This window comes from Puma concolor, chromosome B2 (genome assembly GCF_028749965.1).
Source record: "Puma concolor isolate L17-30 chromosome B2, mPumCon1.1.hap2, whole genome shotgun sequence".
In the NCBI taxonomy this organism is placed as follows: domain Eukaryota; kingdom Metazoa; phylum Chordata; class Mammalia; order Carnivora; family Felidae; genus Puma; species Puma concolor.
The window spans coordinates 126771671-126791523 of record NC_141671.1 but is presented as its reverse complement, the minus strand read 5'-3'; the positions used below and the strand labels follow the sequence as shown (position 1 = coordinate 126791523).

General features: G+C 42.2%; 1 protein-coding gene across 1 annotated transcript; it reads right to left on the bottom strand.

Annotated features, from left to right (window-relative positions):
- Window positions 1-11085: 11085 nt before the first annotated feature.
- On the bottom strand, window positions 11086-16222 carry SMIM28 (small integral membrane protein 28). Its single transcript, XM_086705962.1, has 2 exons — window positions 16088-16222; window positions 11086-11472 (listed from the first exon to the last, which is right to left on the bottom strand). Exons 1-2 carry the CDS (start codon window positions 16184-16186, stop codon window positions 11086-11088), a joined length of 486 nt encoding a protein of 161 aa, XP_086562088.1. The 5' UTR covers window positions 16187-16222.
- Between the last annotated feature and the right edge of the window lie 3631 nt (window positions 16223-19853).

The window sequence follows — 19853 nt, the reverse complement described above, 5'->3', positions numbered from 1 at the left end:
CGTCGGGCTCTGGGCTGATGGCTCAGAGCCTGGAGCCTGTTTCCGATTCTGTGTCTCCCTCTCTCTCTGCCCCTCCCCCGTTCATGCTCTGTCTCTCTCTGTCCCAAAAATAAATAAAAACGTTGAAAAAAAAAATTAAAAAAAAAAAGAACTCAAATAGTTGAGAGAAGCACTGATGTTCATTATTGATATCATTGGGTCGTTCACTGATTGTTCCATACTTGGGGCAGATTTCACTCCCAAAAGAAGTTGCAATATCATCTCCTATCCAACATGCCGTTCTTATCATGTGACTTTGATGCCTCCCCACTCCCACCCCCCCACCCCCCACCAAGAGATGGAGGCCTTGTGCTTCCTTTTCTTGAGACAAGACAGGTTTCTGAGTACAGCAGAAGTAACACTATGTGACTTCTGAGGCTAGATCATGAAGGACTTCCACCTGATTCTTTCTTTGGGCCAGTTTCTCTTGTAATTCAACAACCAGGCTGAAGGGAAGCCCAGGCAGCTCCATGAAGATCCATGCGTAGGTTCCAAGCTGTCTGGGCTGACAGCTGGCATCACCCTCAACCCCTGTACATGTGGGTGACCGCGTTTTCAGCCCATGCTGCCTCCCCACCATTATCATCTCCAGACGTCCCTGATTTCTTCCAAGCCGAGGCCCTGGAGATCGTGGAGCAGACACAAGCCGTCCCTGCAGTACCCAGAGAATCTGTGAGCACAATTAAATGGTTGTTTTTTTTTTTTTATGTCACTAAGTTTGGGGTGATATGTTTTCCCGGGGAGTAACTGAAAGAGTACCTTCTATGTATAGTGCTGTAGTAGATGTTGGTGGGTTTTAGTGATGAGTAAAATTTGGTCCTAGTCTTCACATATTTGATGGTCCGGTCACTGTTTGTGCTGGGGCTACTCTTACACCCATAATGTAATTAAATATTTGGTCTTTTTTAGTAATCATTATCTGAAATATGGTAACTGTAAAATGTGTAGCAACTTGGTAGTCTAACAGGAGATGTAACGTTTCCATTAGTCGGGCTTCTCCTTTAGTTTCGGTGAGAATTATACCCCTCCATTATTTAGACACAAAACAACCCATGAAACCCCTTTTATACTAAGCACTTTGCTCAGTCCCTGACACATAATTGCTTGCTAAATGTTGGATGAATGCCAGCCAGAATGTATATCAGACACATAGATAGTGCTTGAATGTTTTTAGGAGCACCTGTGAATCACCTTTCTAATGGGCCACAGAAAATGAAGAGACGTTTTTTTTTTTTTTCGAACGTGGGGTCAAGGGTAAGAAGGCTCAGGTCTAAAGCTGAGAATGTCTTTAAAAATTAAAACATCAATTCTGATCAATAGGAGGCCTGATATAATTTCTGAGACTGTGATGAGTGGCTATTAAAAAAAGAAAGGGGCATATCCATACTGATTTTTTAAGAGGATCATGCTTTGAAGTGAAAAGAGATAGCCAACTATGCCACAGCTAGGTAGCTGCATAACTCACATTCTCAAAAAGCTCTTAAAAAGAAAGTAAACCCTTGATGTAGTTAAGAGGAAATATTTTTAATAGATCATTTGATTAAGGGCCATTTTTTAAAAACTAAGGGCAGTTAAGATGTTCCCTTAAACTCTTATCTACGGGGCTTTTGTGGTTGCCATACATTATTACATTATTTCCTGACTAGGAAAAATGAAAGAATTGGGAGGAGGTGGACTTGATTCCCTACTGACTTTTTTTAGAGGAGAGGTGCCCAGTGTTTCAGTGCTCCCCGTTCTGAAAAGAGGAGCTGCTCAGCCCCAGTCTCGAACATACACCTATGAATCAGTCGGTTCTCAGCCTGTTCTTGGGTCCTGCATAATGGTCTCCCCCGGTAGTGCCTCCTGAGTTTGCTTGGACCTGCATGTTCAGAATGAGTTCCAGGCATGGGAGAGGTCAGTGGCAGATTGATTTGGCTCCATGATGGAGGAAAAGTTTAGCAGCAATGCCTGGGACATCTCGTCTCCTAGATCAGTGCTTCTCAAGCTGTCTGTGATGAAGCATCTTCTCGCCTTAAAAAATAAAATTCTAGGGGCGCCTGGGTGGCTCAGTCGGTTAAGCGGCCGACTTCGGCTCAGGTCACGATCTCACACTCCGTGAGTTCGAGCCCCGCGTCGGGCTCTGTGCTGACAGCTCAGAGCCTGGAGCCTGTTTCAGATTCTGTGTCTCCCTCTCTCTGACCCTCCCCCATTCATGCTCTGTCTCTCTCTGTCTCAAAAATAAATAAACGTTAAAAAAAAATTAAAAAAAAAATAAAATAAAATTCTAATTCCTCATAAACCACTATGTGATTCTACTGCACAAGACTATGTGCTGCTCACCATGTGGTTCTTAACCCATGAGTTCAACAATAATTTAATTGGTCTATACCATGCTCAGTGAGATGAGTCTACTGATGAAGTGCATGGATTTTGTAAAAATGTTGAGTTCCTATGGCATTTCTAGACACTTCCTGTCAATTTCTCTATCTTATCTCAGACTGGTAACACATAGTTTATGAGCCAGCACCATTTCATGGATCATGCCTTGAAGAATACTGATTTAGATGACCTTCCCAGTCTCCTGGTGCTTTCTGTTTTGGAAGGTTATTATTGATTCAGTTTCTTTAATGGATGTAGGCTTAGTCTATTTCTTTTTGTATGAGTTTGACAGATTATATCTTTTAAGGAATTGGTTCATTGCTTCTAGGTTATCAAATTTATGGACGTGGAGTTGTTTATAATATTCCTTTTGTATCATTTTTTCTTTAAAAAAAGAAAGAAAAGAAGAATATAGAATCTATAGATTCTATAATGATGTCCCTTCTTTTATTTCTTTTTTTTAAATTAATTTATTTATTTTGAGAGAGAGAGAGGGAGGGAGAGAGAGAGAGAGAGAGAGAGAGAGAGCATGTGCACAAGCAGGGGAGGGACAGAGAGAGAGGAGAGAGAGAATCTCAGTGCAGAGCCTGACATGTGGCTTGAACTCCCTAACTGTGAGATCATGATCTGAGCCCAAACCAAGAGTCGTTTGCTTAACCGACTGAGCCACCCAGGTGCCCCTCTTTTGTTTCTGATATCAGTATTTGTATTTTCTCTTTTTTTCTTAGTTGGCCTGGCTGTGACCTTATCAATTTTATTTATTTTCAAAGAGCCAGCTTTTGGTTCTCTTGATTTTCTCTGTTGATTTCCTGTTTTCATTTTCCTTGATTTCGCCTCTAATTTTTTATTATTTCTTTTCTTCTGCTTACTTTGGATTTAGTTCACTTTTCCTTTTCTAGTTTTGTAATGTGAAAGCTTAAATTATTGATCTGAGATCTTTCTTCTTTTCTAAAACGTGCATTAAACACTATAAAATTCCCTCTAAGCACGGCTTTTCCTGTATCTACAAATTTCGATAAGTTGTATTGTTTTTCTTACTGATTTTCCACCTGCTAGATCTGTTTCTGACAGAGAGGTACCTCCACCTATAATCCCGGATTCATCAATTTCCCTGGCAGTTCTCTCAGTTGTTTTTAAAACTTTTTTTTTTTATGTTTCTTTATTTTTGAGAGAGAGAGAGAGAGAGAAAGAGAGAGAGAGAGAGCATGAACAGGGGAGGGGCAGAGAGAGAGGGAGGCACAGAATCGGAAGCAGGCTCCAGGCTCCAAACCCCAAGCCGTCAGCCCAGAGCCCGACTCGGGGCTGGAACTCATGGAGATCATGACGTGAGCCGGAGTCAGACACCCAACTGACTGAGCAACCCAGACGCCCCTCTCTCAGTTTTTACCTCAAGTGTTTTGACACTCTGCTGTTAGGTGTATGAGCATTAAACATTACTATGTCTCCTTGTAGAACTGACCCCGTTAATGTTATGTGATGCTACTCTTATCCCTGATAACTTTTCTTGCTCTGAAATCTGCAATGAATATAGCTACACCTGCTTTCTTTTGATTAGTGGCAGCATAGTATATCTTTCTCCAACCTTTTATTTTTGGTGATATGTGTCTTTATATTTATAGTGGTTTCTTGTCGACACGATGTAGTTGAGTCTTGTTTTTAATCTACTCTGATACTATCTGTCTTTCATTGGTGTATTTAGACCACCAAAGGTTCAAGTGTTACTGATACGGTTGGATTAGCAGCTACCATATTTATTACTGTTTTCTATTCCCTGCCCTGTTCTTTGCTTCGGTTTTTGTCTTATTTCCTTGCCATTTGTGGTGCTATCTAGGCAATTTAGAGGATTCCATTTGTCTCATTTCTTAGTATGTCAATTATGCTTTTTTTTTTTTTTTAACTTCGTTTACTGGTTGCCCTAGAGTTTGCAATATACACTTATGACCAATCTAAGACAACCTTCTTTTTTTTAATGCTTAGTTGGAGAGAAAGCACATGTGCATGAGTGGGGAAGGAGTGCAGAGAGGGGGAGGGGTGCAGAGAGAGAGAGAGAGAGAGAGAGAGAGAAAGAGAGAATCCCAAGCAGGCTCCCCATTGTCAGCACAGAGTCCGATTTGGGGCTCGAATTCATGAACTGCGGGATCATGACCTGATCCAAAATCAAGTGAGACAGTCGTCCAGCTAAGCCACCCAGGCTCCCCTCTAAGTCAACTTTCAAATAACACTATACTGCTTCACCAGAGGCACAGGTACCTTATAATAACAAAACATTCTTAATTTCCCTCCTGTTTCTTGCTGTCATTGAATATCATTTATATGTATGCTATAATCATCAAATACATTATTATTATTATTTTGAACCAATTGTTACCTGTTAGATCAATTAAGAATACGAAAGGGGCACCTAGGTGACTCACTCGGTTAAGCTCTAGACTCTTGATTTCAGCTCAGGTCATGGCTCATGGGACTGAACCCTGTGAGTTGGGCCCCTGTGTTGTCAGTGAAGCCTGCTTGGGATTTTCTCTCTGCCTCTCTCTCTGCCCCTTCCCCACTTCTCTCTCTCTCTCTCTCTCTCTCTCTCTCTAAATAAATAAATAAATAAATAAATAAATAAATAGGTGAACTTAAAAAAAAAAAGAATAAGAGGGTGCCTGGGTGGCTCAGTTGGTTGGGCGTCCGACCTCGACTCAGGTCATGATCTCACGGTTTGTGGGTTCGAGCCCCGCGCCAGGTTCTGTGCTGACCGCTCAGAGCCTGGAGCCTGTTTCGGATTCTGTGTCTCCCTCTCTCTCTGCCCCTCCCCCACTCATGCTCTGTCTCTGTCTCTCAATAATAAATAAATGTTAAAAAAATTAAAAAAAAAAAGAATAAGAAAAAAACGTTTATTCTACTTTCACTTATTCCTTCTCCCAACCTCTTCCTTTTTTTATCTGAGTTCTAACCTATATCATTTTCCTTCTCTTTGAACAACTTCTTTTGATATTTCTGGCAAGGTAGGTCTACTGGAAACATGTTTCCTGTTTTTGTTTGTCCGAGAGAGTCTTTACTTATCCTTCACTTTTGAAGAAAAATAATTTCATAGGGTACCAAATTCAGGTTGGTGTTTTCTTTCTTTCCCCACCTCTCAACCCTTGAAATGTTTCACTTTACTCCACCAGCTTGCGTCATTTCTGAGGAGAAGTTGGGCCTAACTCTTCTCTTTGCTCCTCTCCAGGTAAGGTGTTTTCTTGCTCTGGCTTCTTTCAAGATTGTTTTTTAATCTTTGATTTTCTGCAGTTTGCATATGGTATACCTAGGTGTAGTGTTTTTTGTTTTTGTTTTCCTTTTTTGGAATTATTCCCACTTGGTGTTCTCGGAGCTTCCTGGATCTGTGATTTGACAGTAATTTGTGGAAATTTGCGGTCATGATTTCTTCAACTATTTCTTCCGTGCCTTTCTCTTTTTCTTCTCTTTCTGGTATTCCTGTTATGTGTATAACACCTTTTATAGTTGTCTCTTGGTTCTTGGATATTCTGTTCTGTATTTTTTTTTCTCTTGGCCTTTCTGTTTTAGAAGTTTCTAGTAACATATCCTTAAGCTCTGAGGTTATTTCCTCAACTGTGTCTAGTCTACTAGTAAGCCCCTGAAAAGCATTCTTCATTTCTGTTGCAGAGTTCTTGAACTCTAACATTTCTTTTGAGTTCTTTCTTACAATTCCTGTCTCTCCATTGACATTACCTTTCTGTTCCTGCATGTTGTCTGTATTATCCTTTAGAGCCTTTTGCATATTTTTCAGTGTTATTTTACGTTTCTGTTCTGATAATTCTGGTATATCTGAGTCTGGTCCTGATCTGAGTTGCTCTGTCTCTTCAAACTGCATTTTTTTTCTTTTTTTAGTATGTCTTGTAATTTTTTTTAATGTTTATTTTTGAGAGAGAGAGAAAAAAAAAGAGAGAGAGGGCATGAGCAGGGGAGGGGCAGAGAGAGAAGGAGACACAGAATCTGAAGCAGGCTCCAGGCTCTGAGCTGTCAGCACAGAGCCTGATGAGGGACTCAATCTCATGAACTATGAGATCATGACCTGAGCCGAAGTCGGACACTCAACTGAGCCACCCAGGTGCCTCTGCCTTGTAATTTTTTGTCAAAAGGTGGACTTGATGTGCTGGGTAAAAGGAGCTGCAGTAAATAGGTCTTTAATAATGTGGTGGTTAGGGCAAGGAGGAGGAGGAGGGAGAAGGAAGAATCTTTAGTCCTATGATTAGATCTCAGCCTTTAAATAATCTTTGTTTAATGTTTATTCACCTTTGAGAGGGACAGAGTACGAGCAGGGGAGGGACAGAGAGAAAGGAAGACAGAGAATCTGAATCAGGCTCCAGGTTCTGAGCTGTCATCACGGAGCCCAACGTGGGGCTCAAACCATGAACCCCGAGATCATGGCCTGAGCTGCTTAACTGACTGAGCCATCCAGGTGCCCCTAGGTCTCAGCCTTTTTTAGTGAGCCTGCTTCGCTGGGCTGTGAACTTCACAAGTGCCTCTCCCTTTTCCTTCACTCCCTTGAGTAGAACAAGATGGCCAGAAGGGCTGCAGTTGGGTATTTTCCTTCCCTGGTGTAAGGCTCCAACAGGTGGGGCTGGGAATTTCCCTTTCCCCAGGTTAACTAGGCTCTCATGAAGCCCAGCCAATTAAGCCAGGGTAAAAGGGCCTCAGCCTTCATCTGACGGGAGCATTTGTGAAGACCGGAGCCCTCCGGCTATTTCAAAATGGTTCCCTTCCCTTCTCCCCCTCCCAGAAGCAGGAGGGGATTGTCCTCAGACCTTCACTCGAGAACCGGGCAAGGCTCCTAGAGGCAAACTCACGAAGTGTGGGGGCCCCCTCTGGAGTTTGTGATTCTTAGATTTAATCACCCTGAGCCTCCAGCCATCTGTCCATCACAGTTCAGGTCTCCCTACACCCACACCGGTTCCTGAGGAGATTTTTGCTCACGGATTTCCGCTCCTGTAAGTGGTGATTTTCTGTTTCTGCCTGTTTCTCTCAGTTTGGGGGCAGTGGTTTGTCCTGTGACCTTAGTTCTCTGACGGATCCAAGAAGTGTGGATTCTTCAGTTCAGCTTTTCCTTGCGGTTGGGATGGAGTGTTGGCTTCCGGGCTCTTGACGTGCCAGACCCTAGACTCCTTTCCTTCTTATAAAATGATGCCTTGCCAATATTTTCTGGGCTAGTGCAGAATCTGGTGAAAATGGCCACATTCCAGTCACTGTTTACCTTTTCTGGCCACACTTCTTCCCCCAACTAGTTCTTGGTTGTCAACAATCGGTTTTTTCCTTTGTGGATTCTCTTCAGCTCCACTCTGTCTGTGGGGACAGCCCCACCCGTGTTTTCCAGGCGGGTCAACATTTAAGCAAGGACGGACTGTTTACCCTGTTGTCTTTCATAGTCTGCTTGCAAAGCCTGCTTCGTGAATTGAATTGGCTACAGCTGCATATTAGGCTGATGGCCTCCAGAGGGTACAGAAAAGGTTGGGTACTAAGTGATGGCTCAGAGCTAGATTCACAGACCTGGTTTTCTCTCAGCCTGTAACCTTACATCCATCCACATTGAAGCTCACCTGTATTTTGTGGCCTACTCACATTACTTCATCGCTTTCAGCCTTGCTTTTTTTTTTTTTTAGACATTTATTTATTTTTGAGACAGAGACAGAGCATGAATGGGGGAGGGTCAGAGAGAGGGAGACACAGAATCTGAAACAGGCTCCAGGCTCTGAGCTGTCAGCACAGAGCCCGATGCGGGGCTCGAACTCACCGCGAGATCGTGACCTGAGCTAAAGTCAGCTGCTTAACCGACTGAGCCACTCAGGCGCCCCTCAGCCTTGCTTTTATATCAGAATCACCGGCTCTGTTTCAGTTTAGTTGGTCTAGGTAGGTGCTGGTATTGGCATTGCTAAAAGTTCAAGTAATCCTACCATGCAACCAGGGTTGAAATCCATTGGTCCCTCGCAGGGGTCAGCATGCTGTTTCTTTAAAGGACCAGATAGTAAATATTTTAGGCTTTGAAGGGCATTATAGTCTCTGTTGCAATCACTCTAGTCTGACGTAGCAGCCACAGGCAAGTGGCAATAGCTTGTGTTCCAATAACTATTTCTAGACACCAAAATTTGAACTCATATAATGTCATGTGTCACAAAATCCTTCTTCTTTTGCTGTTTTTTTTTCAACTATTTAAAAATTTTGGGGTGCCTGGGTGGCTCAGTTAGGCGTTCGACTTGGGCTCAGGTCATGATCTCGCAGCTCGTGAGTTGGAAACCTGCATCGGGCTCTGTGCCGACAGCCCAGAGCCTGGAGCCTGCTTCGGATTCTGGGTCTCCCTCTCTCTCTGCCCCTTCCCTGCTCGTGCTCTCTGTCTCTCTCTCTCTCTCCCTCCCTCAAAAATAAATAAACATTAAAAAATTAAAAAAGAATAAAAATGTAAAACCCATTCTTGTCTCCAAGACATGGTAACAGGTTGCAAGCAGGATCTGGCTTATGGGCTGTAGTTAGGCAACCTCTGGTTAATAGTTTATTGCTTCAGTTTGGTTCCATAAGAGAAAATCTTTCTTTCTCAGATCACTGATCACGTTGTAAGGGAATCCTATCATTGACTACTTCTTTTAAATAGGTCTTATCAGGACCTTTTGAAACATGGCCATACATTTCCTTAATAGCCTTAGAAATTGGAGCAGTTCGGATGTTTTTGTCTACCAGTACCAACCTGGTCTAAATGACTTAAAAGAGTAGGAAAGACATTCTCTCATTAAAATATAGACTGTTGAAAGGCTAATTCAGCTCCTCTACAATGTCATCAACCCTTCTTTCTACTCTACTATCCTCAGTACCAGTCATGGCTGGTATCTTGCCTCATGGTTACAGGATGGCCATCATAGCTCCAGCCATCACATGCAGACACATCAACACCCAGCAAAGAGGCCTAGTGTTTCCTTCCCTGTATTATTATTATTTTTTTTTTTTTAAGAGGAGGCAACCTTTTCTAGAACAGCCCTCCCCTGCATAGATCTCCCCTTATGTCCTAAAGACCAAATCAGTCCCTGGTAGAGGAACTGAGATCACCGTAAAACAAACAAACAAACAAAAATCTGAAGAAGGCTGTCTCCTGGGCTTCTCTTTTCCATTTGTTTTATTTACTTCCCTTAAAGACCATCAGGGCATCGTGCAGTATAATTTTCCTGAGAGAAATTTTATTGATCTTCACTCAAATCGCTTATATTTTACATCAGTCCTCAGAGATGCTATTATAATTTCCATCAGGTTATACTTAGAAAGAAATGCATCCTGTTCGGGTTTCCTTTGTCATCCTCCTAAAACCACACCACATTGCATATATAGCACCAAAATGTTCACGTAAAAAAAAGTAAAAAAAAAAAAAAAATCATTTTGTTCATTTTTAACCACTGGAGTGTTGCCTGGCTTTTGTATTGTGAAAGCAACAAAAAATAGTGGTACCAAGAAAATTGTGTCAAATTAAGAGTTTTAGAATCATCGATGTTGCCCTCCTGTGACCTCCACCACCTCCACGGGTATTCTGATAAGCATCCCAAGTGGTACATGACCCACCTCTACCTCCCCATTTGAAAATCCTGGAGGGAGATCTATATCCATTCCAAACTCAGCTGGGCTTCTCCTGTTGGGAGCCTTCGTGCCCAGCCAAGAGCACGACCCGAAATTCCACATTAGCAATTGTCCTAGAAAATCGGGTGCGCTAGCCCAGGGCACAGCGGCTTCTCACCCAAGCTCTTTTATGAGGTCTTTAGCCCCAGACACGTTTCCTAACCTCCCCGCGTTCTAGTTTTGATATCTGTAAGGCAAGAGTTTGGACCGTATGATTCACGAGGTCCCTGTTAGAACTAATCTATGTCTTCTTACCATGGGACCCAAAATTTGGACCTTTACTTTCCAACGTTAAACCAACATCTACTCTCTTACTCTATTTGGGGAAGGCCGTATTCAGCCATACTGTCCCTAAGATGATGTGTGAAAGCAGCAACTCTGTCCTGTCCCGCCACAGCGCTGACAACCACGACGTTCTAGCGTGAGACGTTCCCACACAACAGCCTCCTCCTTTTCCTGCGCTAGGAGACGGATCAGAACACAAGTAAGCAAGAGCTACACCGGGCAGGAGAGAATTCCAGAGAGCTTTATTATTACTATCTTTTTTAACTAAAGTGTTTGCAAATGTCTCCACTTTCATTCTTAATACTGAAACCTACTTTACCATTGTTTGCACAATTGGCCCCTGCAGCTCTAGAGAGGTTTTCCTTCTAGAACTCACTAGTGAGACCATAAAACCCTGAAAAACGCGTGTAGGCAGACACATTTTATTTGGTGGCAAAAGCAGGCTCCTGTGGCTGATCGATGTTTTTCTTTTCCTTCAGACCTACTTCCTAGGCTGACTAATAATCCTAGTTTTTTCTCAACTCCTGTAGCACTTTCCTATTTTTCTCAGGGCTGTTACACGTTTAGGAGAAATTTTCCCTACGGAGCGTGACAATGGCTAACCAGATTGACATTTGTCAGGCTTCACCCCCAGCCTGAAGCGCCTGATTCATGCTGGAGCCTGCCAGGGAAGTGCAGGGAAGGTCTGGAACCCCCCTACCGCTCCCTTCCCCGGGGAGTGGCAGGGTGGGGGGCGCTCTCTGTTAGCTTGAAATAGTTCCCGAGAGCAGTTTATAGTTGCTCCTCCGGGCCAGGTGACCCCTCCTGACGCCGCAGGCCTGCATCCAGAGTCCCTGCCCCAGGGCGGGTCCTGGTGGCCTCTTCGTAGGAGGGTGGTGAGCACGCTGGGAGGAGGGCCGCCTCCCGGGGCAGCGGGGAGTAAGGGAAGCCAGGCTCGCCGCTGCAGGGGAGGCCGGGCCGGAAGTCCGTGACCTCTCCCGCCGAGGGGGGGTGCTCTGGGAGGTCGATGCTGAACACCTGCCCCCGGGGCCTAGCGGCCTTGCAGTGGCGGTACAGGAACAGCAGCAGAAAGGCCAGGAAGAGCAGGATGGTCGCTGGAAGAAGGATGCACAGGAAGGGCTCCACGTCGTCTTTCGCGGAACTTACCTTCTGGGTGCCCTGCAGTGAGGGAACAGAGCCGGGTTAGGAGGAGAGGAAAGGAGACTCTCTTTCCTTTTTATTCTCAGCAGCATCCCCACTCTCAGAATCACTGTCGTCATGTCTTTATGCCAATGAGCTGGAGCCCGCAGGAAATAAAGCAAATTTGTATGATGAAGTAGGAATGCGGATGTCAAAAATATACGTTGATGGTATCCTACGGTATTTCATATTACAGTAGGAGAGTAGGTTTTAGTCGGTACGTCCACCCCTCATTCTTTGAATGGCTGCTCTTAACTATTTATGCACTTACTTAATTTAGAACTAGCCCAATGATGTATTGCCACAGAAAGGACCATATGGAACTTAAATTCTTTAATGCTGGCCTGAATTCTGACATCGTTATGTGTTCATGTCACGAATAAAGAATATTTGAGGGGGTGGCTGGCTGGCTGGCTGTCTCAGGCCTTTACGCATCTGACTTCAGCTCAGGTCATGATCTGGTGGTTCCAGGGTTCGAACCCCACGTGGGGCTCTGTGCCTGGAGCCTGCTTGGAATTCTGTGTCTCCCTCTTTCTCTGCCCCTTCCTCTGCTCACGCTCTCTCTCTCTCTCACTCTCTCTCTCTCTCAAAAGTAAATAAAAAAAATTAAAAAAGAGTATTTGAAATCTGAGTTAATAGCTAATGTTTATGATGCATGAGATTTTAAAATTCCTTCCATTTGTTTTTGCGATATTTGTAGCATCAATATGGAAACTTTGAATTCTTTAAAGAAAAAGAATTATATCATATTGTAGCCTAAAATTTCTCTAAGTGACTGTGTAGCAACTAATTTGCAGCCAAATTCCTGCCACATGCTGAAATTCATGCAACATGCTGGTTTATATCTGTTCAAAGGGGAAAAAAGCCTGAATTGAGCAATTAAGTCTAATGAATCTTATAATCCTATAGAAAACAAACAACCTCCCCACCCCCTAAATACCCTACCTACTCTAGGATGTTATTAAGCTAGACATGAGAGGATTTCTGCAGTGTCTGTACGTTGAGATAGCAGTTATTTGTGAGCTCTGTCTGGTATAAACACTAATTGTCTGGTTATTTTCTTAGAGTAAAATCTTTGAAGTGTAAGCATATTTGGTGCTTTGCTATTATGATAGTAATCCTCTGCAGGGCTTCCCGTCTCACAGCCAAACTTCAGTGGAAACATGAAATTAAATATTCTTGAAAGTTCACTGGTTAAAAAAAATTGCAGATAAATTCTTAAGCAACCTAGAAGGTATTGCTTTTACACTATTAGCTCACAAGGTAATGATGGTTCTTGAGGGAGTAAATAAGAGCCATGAAATGATGCTTCAACAGCAAGGTACAAAAGCAATATAAAAAATACTGTTCCAAATTGCATACACACTGCTTTCAGTAAAGCTGCTAAGAAGTAGTGAGGTATTAAAAAAAAAAACAACAAAAAAACCTCTCTGTTATAAAACTCATACAGCACCAAATGTAATGTTTGTATCCACTATTACAGAAGAAAAAAAATTAAAGCCTTATATTGTGTTTCAAACAAACAAGCAAAATACTAAACTCTTTATCTTCTTATTTAAAACAAATTATAACGTCCGTTAGCATGATGGATGGTTCTCTATCCTCTTTCTTTCTTTCTTTTTTTTCTTTCTTTCTATGTTTGTTTATTTTTGAGAGAGAGAGAATATGAGTGGGGAAGGGGCAGAGAGAGAAGGAGACACAGAATCTGAAGCAAGCTCCAGGCTCTGAGCTTTTAGCACAGAGCCTGATGTGGGGCTCAAACTCAGGAACCACGAGATCATGACCTGAGCTGAAGTCAATGCTTAACTGACTGAGCCACCCAGGTGCCCCTCCCGGCCCTCACTTTCGATCTGCAGGTGTCTTTATGTCTAAAATGAGTCTCTTGTAGGTCACATATGAATGAATCTTGTGTTTTTATCCATTCTGATACCCCATGTCTTTTGATGATAATAAAACTATGAGAGTTGAGGGTCTTTCCTTGATTTTGCAGGTGAGAACAACTATTTTGCTGACCATGACCTCTTAAGACGCTGGCTCATCTAGTGTTGTATAATCTTTTTTGTATCCTAAAGAATTTGCAATTATGTGTGTTATTTTGGTACAAAATTAGATAGTTTATTTAATATTTATATTGCCAGATAGTTTGTTCTTGGTAAGATGTAAGTTCAGGTATTTTAGGTTAAAGTGCATAAAAATTAAAAGTTTTGTTTTTGTTTTTGTTTTGGAGTGTGATAGCCCTGGCTTTGAACTCTAGTAGGACTTTCTAATACCTGAGTGACCTTGGACCATTTATTTGTCCCCTATGGGTCTGGGTTTCCTTCTCTGTGAAGTGGAAATGGTAACATCTTTTTTGGACGGTTGGCATGAGAATTTAATGAATCAATGTGTGTAAAGCACTTGGTGAATAATAAATATTTATTTATATCTCAGGGACTCACATGGTCAAATTTACTAGAAAATAAAATACTAAAGATAAACAGAAGTCTAGAAATGTATTGCTAAGGTTAGAAAATATAGTGAACATTAAAAAACCTAGCATTACTATGTTTATATTATAATGACTGTATCTTTTCAGAAAAAAATATTTTAGTAATATATTTTATGTATGTGATTGTTATATTTCTAAATTATGGGTTCTTTTTTCTTACGCATAATCTAATTTATCAAAACTGCTAACTTAAAATCTGTTGTGATATAATACGACTTTGATTACAAAAGCTATAAGAATAGATGAACTCATAAATATAAATTTACTACCACGAGTAAAAAACAAGTTGGAGTCAAAAGCAATTTAACTATGTTGAGATTTTTTTTTCTCTAGACGAATCAATAAAAAGGTTAAAACTGTTGTCACTTTTGGTGCTTAAAACAATTACTCTTCAACCTTGATAAACTTGGACTGTTCTTGCATAACTCGATTTTCTTCATTCTCCATCAATTATATGAATGATAATAGTTTCTAAACAGTTGGGGCCATCAAATTTTAAATACTCTATTACACTCTCTAAGTTCAATATGTATAGAATATAAAGATACTTAATGTTCTATTTAAAAGGTTTTGTGTGATAGACACTATTGTTTACAACTATGCCATTTATGGTATTTTACAATTAGTTTGCAATTAGTTGCAGAATTTTGGAAAGGGAAAGGACATAGTCCCTTCCTGTAATCAGTGCTTCCACTGGTTGAGTCAAATGTATCCAAATATAAAGTGGCACTAAAAGATTTATCTAAGATGGCAAATTAGGACAATTTCTTGACATAAAGAACTCCTTTTCTAGCTAAGAGAAGCACAGAGATACGGAACAAATGTATGATATCCTTAATTTTCTCTTTCACTAATTCTTGGTGTATTGGTTCAAATTGTTTTGGATTTTTTTTTTTAATGCAAAAAGGGTGCCTACTTTAAAACAATTTTTTTTAAATGTTTATTCATTTTTGACAGAGAGGGAGAGAGAGAGTGTGAGAGGGGGAGGGGCAGAGAGAGAGGGAGACACAGAATCCCAAGCAGGTTCCAGGCTCTGAGCTGTCAGCTCGGAGCCCAACACAGGGCTCAAAGTCAGGGACCCTTGAGCTCATGACCTGAGCCAAAGTCAGACGCTTTACTGGCTGAGCCTCCCAGGCGCCCCACGGATGTCTGCTTTTTTAGTCAAATGTTCTAGTTTGTTAACTTCCCTCAAAGTTGTTTCTTTTAATATTTCTCTGATGTGTCTATTGATCCAAGAATTTTGTTATTCAGGGAACGTCTCTAAAAATATTCAGTCAAAAGTGTAACTGTTGAAGGATATACAAGCATAAGTATATATGCAATTATAAACGTAAAATGTAAATATAAATATATACGTGAGTATATATAAAAGACATCTAAAATTTCTTTCTGGAAGAGGTAGTTTGGGAGGACTTAGACACCAGTCTCCTCAGCTGATGTTCCAGACGAGAAGAAAATAGATTGGTTTCCCTCTTTTGTTCTGGGGACCGCAGTATCCCTCGCTTCCCTCCTGATGATAACATTATTTGAGTCCTTAGGTTTCTACAAATATTTTTCCCTAGTGCTGCCTCAGGTTGAGGCTTCTTTGGTGACTTCCCAGGCAAAGCCAAGCCGCTGGTGTTTCTTAGAGACAAAAGCCTGCCTGACCCCCCCGCTGCCCTCCCTGAGGTAAGATCTGTGGCTTCTTCTGACTCTCGGAGCAACACTGTCCCCTCCTGACACCGCCAGAGAGCCGCAGGGGGGCCTCTTGTTTTTGTGTAAGCAGACATCGCTTCCTGTGTAAAGAACAAAGTCCTAAAACCAAGGTCCACAACTCTGTTGTCCCCTCTCCTGCCCTCAGGTTATTTCTGGGAGAAGTCTGACCCATCACGTGTTCTTGGAACATCTCTGTGGCAAGTTTCACTTGAATTCGTCATTGTCAAAAGACGGGCAACTTTCACGTTACTTCCCCAGACCATGCCAGTCCGTGAAGTCAGCTTTCTGTCATCCCCAGGGAATAAAATGAGGCCACTAAGTTTCAAGATCCTACGGATACAGGCATTGCTGGCTTTAAAACTGACCAGGATCCTTTGGGGGGAAGAAAAGGCTTAAGTCATGGGTACAGACCTGCAGCTGGGTTTCCGGGAGAGGTAGGCTTGATTCGCTAGTTAACCACTCATGTGTCCCCCTGCCAGCGTGTCCATACTTCCTCCAGCTGCTGGCCATCAGTCCCCGCAGGTTTGCATCCGACTGACGCACCGGCCACCCTTCTACCTCGCTGCCCAGATTTCAACAACACTGCCTGCACGCGGCCTCCATCCAGCTTGGATGTGCTCGGCTGATGGCTGTTGGTAAATTCGTTCTTTGACGAGTGGCAACCAGGAGGAGAAACCAATCAGAGAGACCTCCCAGGACTGACTGTGTTTAAATTCAGTGCCTCCGCATTTGTTTTCGTGGCCTTTCTCACGGTAAGGATTGGCATCAGATGTCAGACGTGAAATAGATTTTGGACAGAGGACGTCTCTGCATTAGCATTGTTACAGTAAAACTACCCAAGCGGAATTTCCTTTAATTATTTCCGTGTTCTGTGACACAGAGAGAAGGGGTATTCGGTAGAGAAGCAGGACTCCTTTATAACATTTTAGTGAATTATTTAGATGAAGGATGTTAATGACAAAGTTGTACAGAAGCCAGACACACAATAGCTCAGATTGTTTGGAAGAAATATTTTCTGGTTTTGGTTAAAAAAAAATTACCGATACTTAAATAGTATTTCTTTTGATTATCTTGGGAACTTTATAAAATTATACCAAGCTTAAAATAAAAAAAAACTTTCAATTTGAGCATTCATGGAGGTAACCTTAGGATGTTTAATTCTACGTGTTTATGGAGAATTGAACGCTTAAGACGTGGTGGTTGGATTCTCTTTCTTTTAGCAGAGTAAACGTCAGTTTCAAATATTTATTCAAAATACTGCAATTCAGTATTGCAACTACCCACACCCTGACCTAAGCATCATTTCCATCCAAGCAACTGTCATGATGCTGAAATAGTATCTCTTTTTTAAAAAGTTTATTTATTTATTTTGAGAGTGTGTGTGCACACGCGCACACACACACACGCGCATGAGCAGGGGAGGAGCAGAGAAAGAGAGAGAGAATCCCAAGCAGGCTCCATGCTGTTAGTGCAGAGCCCAACTAGGGGCTTGAACCCATGAACCCTGAGATCATAACTTGAGCCAAAACCAAGAGTTGGACACTTAACTGACTGAGCCACCCAGGCGTCCCTGAAATAGTATTTCTTAACTATGATTACTATTTTTTTCTTAAAAATTTTTTGTTAATGTTTATTTTTGAGAGAGAGAGAGAAAGAGCCCATACGTGGGAGGGGCAGAGGGAGAGAGAGAGAGAGAGAGACAGACAGAGGCTCCAAAGCAACTCCGCTCCTACAGAGGAGGGCTGGGTGCGGGGCTCCAACCCACGAACTACTAGATCATGACCTTAGCTGAAGTCGGATACTTAACCAACTGAGCCACCAGGTGCCCCTATTGTTTTTTGTTAATTAGGATTCTCCAACATTGGCTCATGGTGGCCTATGAATAGGTTTCTGGGGTGAGGTGGTAAACTCAATACAGTTTTAGATAGATCCAATTTTCTTAGGAGGAGCCCTAGTTTTCCTTACTCTTCCAAAGACAGCTGTCCTCCTTGATGAAGTCTGGCTCTTTGCCAAACTTATCTGTGGTAAAAGTTTTCACGAAGTTTCCCAGGGCCCACATCAGTATCTTAGTGTGGAACTCCTTTGTCACTTCATCCTTTTATTTCTTCTCATGGAGTAAGTTGATTTTGTGCTCTTAGTTACATAATTGCCTTGTTCAGCTGATGCATTCCTATTTGCAGCCAATCCTGCCTCCCCACGCTGTTAAATCCAAAACACCTGACCTGTTTGTTTATTTATTATTTGCTATTTTGCGTGTCTGTGGCTTTGCCAGGACTATGTCCTCAACTCCTTCTCTACCTTATTGCGTAAATACTTTCATTTCTGGAGAAGCAAAGTGGAAATCTGGATCAAAAACATTACGTATGCATCTGAAATGTTGACCTTCCTCCGGCATTGAATGAATCCGGTAGAGATTCCTGCTTTTATGGATACATTTTTGGGGACCAAGAGAAACAAATCACACAAGTAAAATGTATATATCAGAAGGTGATAAATGCTCTGGAGGAAAAGAAGAGGAGCAAAGTAAATGCGGAACAAGGGGGGCTTTTATTTTTTATTTTATTTTATTTTTTTTAATTTTTTTTTCAACGTTTTTATTTATTTATGGGACAGACAGGGACAGAGCATGAACGGGGGAGGGGCAGAGAGAGAGGGAGACACAGAATCGGAAACAGGCTCCAGGCTCCGAGCCATCAGCCCAGAGCCCGACGCGGGGCTCGAACTCACGGACCGTGAGATCGTGACCTGGCTGAAGTCGGACGCTTAACCGACTGCGCCACCCAGGCGCCCCAAGGGGGGCTTTTAAAAGGGGAAGTCAACTAGGACCTCCGGGCAAGTGATATTTGCACAGAAAGCTGAAGGATGCAAGGGATTCAGCCATGAAGTTATCAGAAAAGCATTACAGACCAAGGGAATAGCTAGTGCAAAGGTCCTGAGGCAGATACATGCCTGGTAAGTTCTCAGAATGACTAGAAGTTCAGGGTGGCTGGAGCTAGGAAAAAAGCAGGAGACAAGGAGAGAGAGAGAGAGAGAGAGAGAGAGAATATGTGGGAGGTGTTAGGACAGCATAGAGTGTAGAATTTATAGAGCATTGTAAGAATTTTGACTTTTACTCTAAGAAAAATGGAGAGGTCACGTAGCATTTTGAGCAGAGGAGTGACAAGATCTGACTTCTATTTTAAAAGGATAACTCAGGCTCATCTGTGTTTGAAATAGGTGTAGGAATTAGGATAAAAGCAGGGAGGCCAGCTAGGGGCTCTTGTAATAATCCAGGGAAGAAATACTGGACCAGAGTAGTAACAGTGGAGGTGATGATGTTCTAGATAGATTTTTAGGAATAGACCCAACAAGATTTCTGAAAGAACTGAAAGTGATGCAAAATGGGGGAAAAGAAACCAAGGAGCATTCTGTTTTAGGCTCGAGCAACAGGAAGGATGACCGCTGGATGGGGCAGGTTGTTTGGTTTTGGTTTTACACGAGAGGAATAAAGATTCAGAACTGAGTTTGGACATGCTAGGTTTGCAATGTGTGGGAATTTGGGTATTTGAATTTGAATTCAGGATTGAGGACTAGACCACAGACAATAGTTGGAACCCATTGTCAGGGAGTTGGTATTTAAAACTACAAGACTTGATGAGCTCACCAAAAGAATTAAGATCAGTAGGATGGGGAGACAAAGGGAGTGGCCAGTCAGGTGTAAGAGAAGCCAAGAATGTCTGGTATCCTGGAATCCAAGGGAAGACATTTCTGTTTCTAGAAAGAGGGAATGATCCTCTGTCTCAAAAGCTACTGTGGAACCAAGTAAGGTGATGGATGAGACTTACTACTGGATTTAACAAAATGGGTTGTGGGGAAAGGGTGCCATTGGTTATTTGGACAAGAGCAGTTTTGGTGGGGTGGCTGGGGCAAAGCTTGAATGGAATGGTTATAAGAGAGAAAAGGCGGAGCAGAACTGGAGATAGTGAATATCAAAAACTTTGGGTTATTTTTGCCTGAAAGGGGAACAAAAGAATGATGCAGTAGCTGCATAGAGAGGTAGTGTTCCATACCAAAGTAGAGTTACATACCAAAACAGAACACGTTAATAGATAACAGAGAAAAGAAGCCATCAATATATGTCAACCCTCAGCAATTCTACTTCTAGGATTCATCCTTAGGAAATAATCTGAAAAAAATT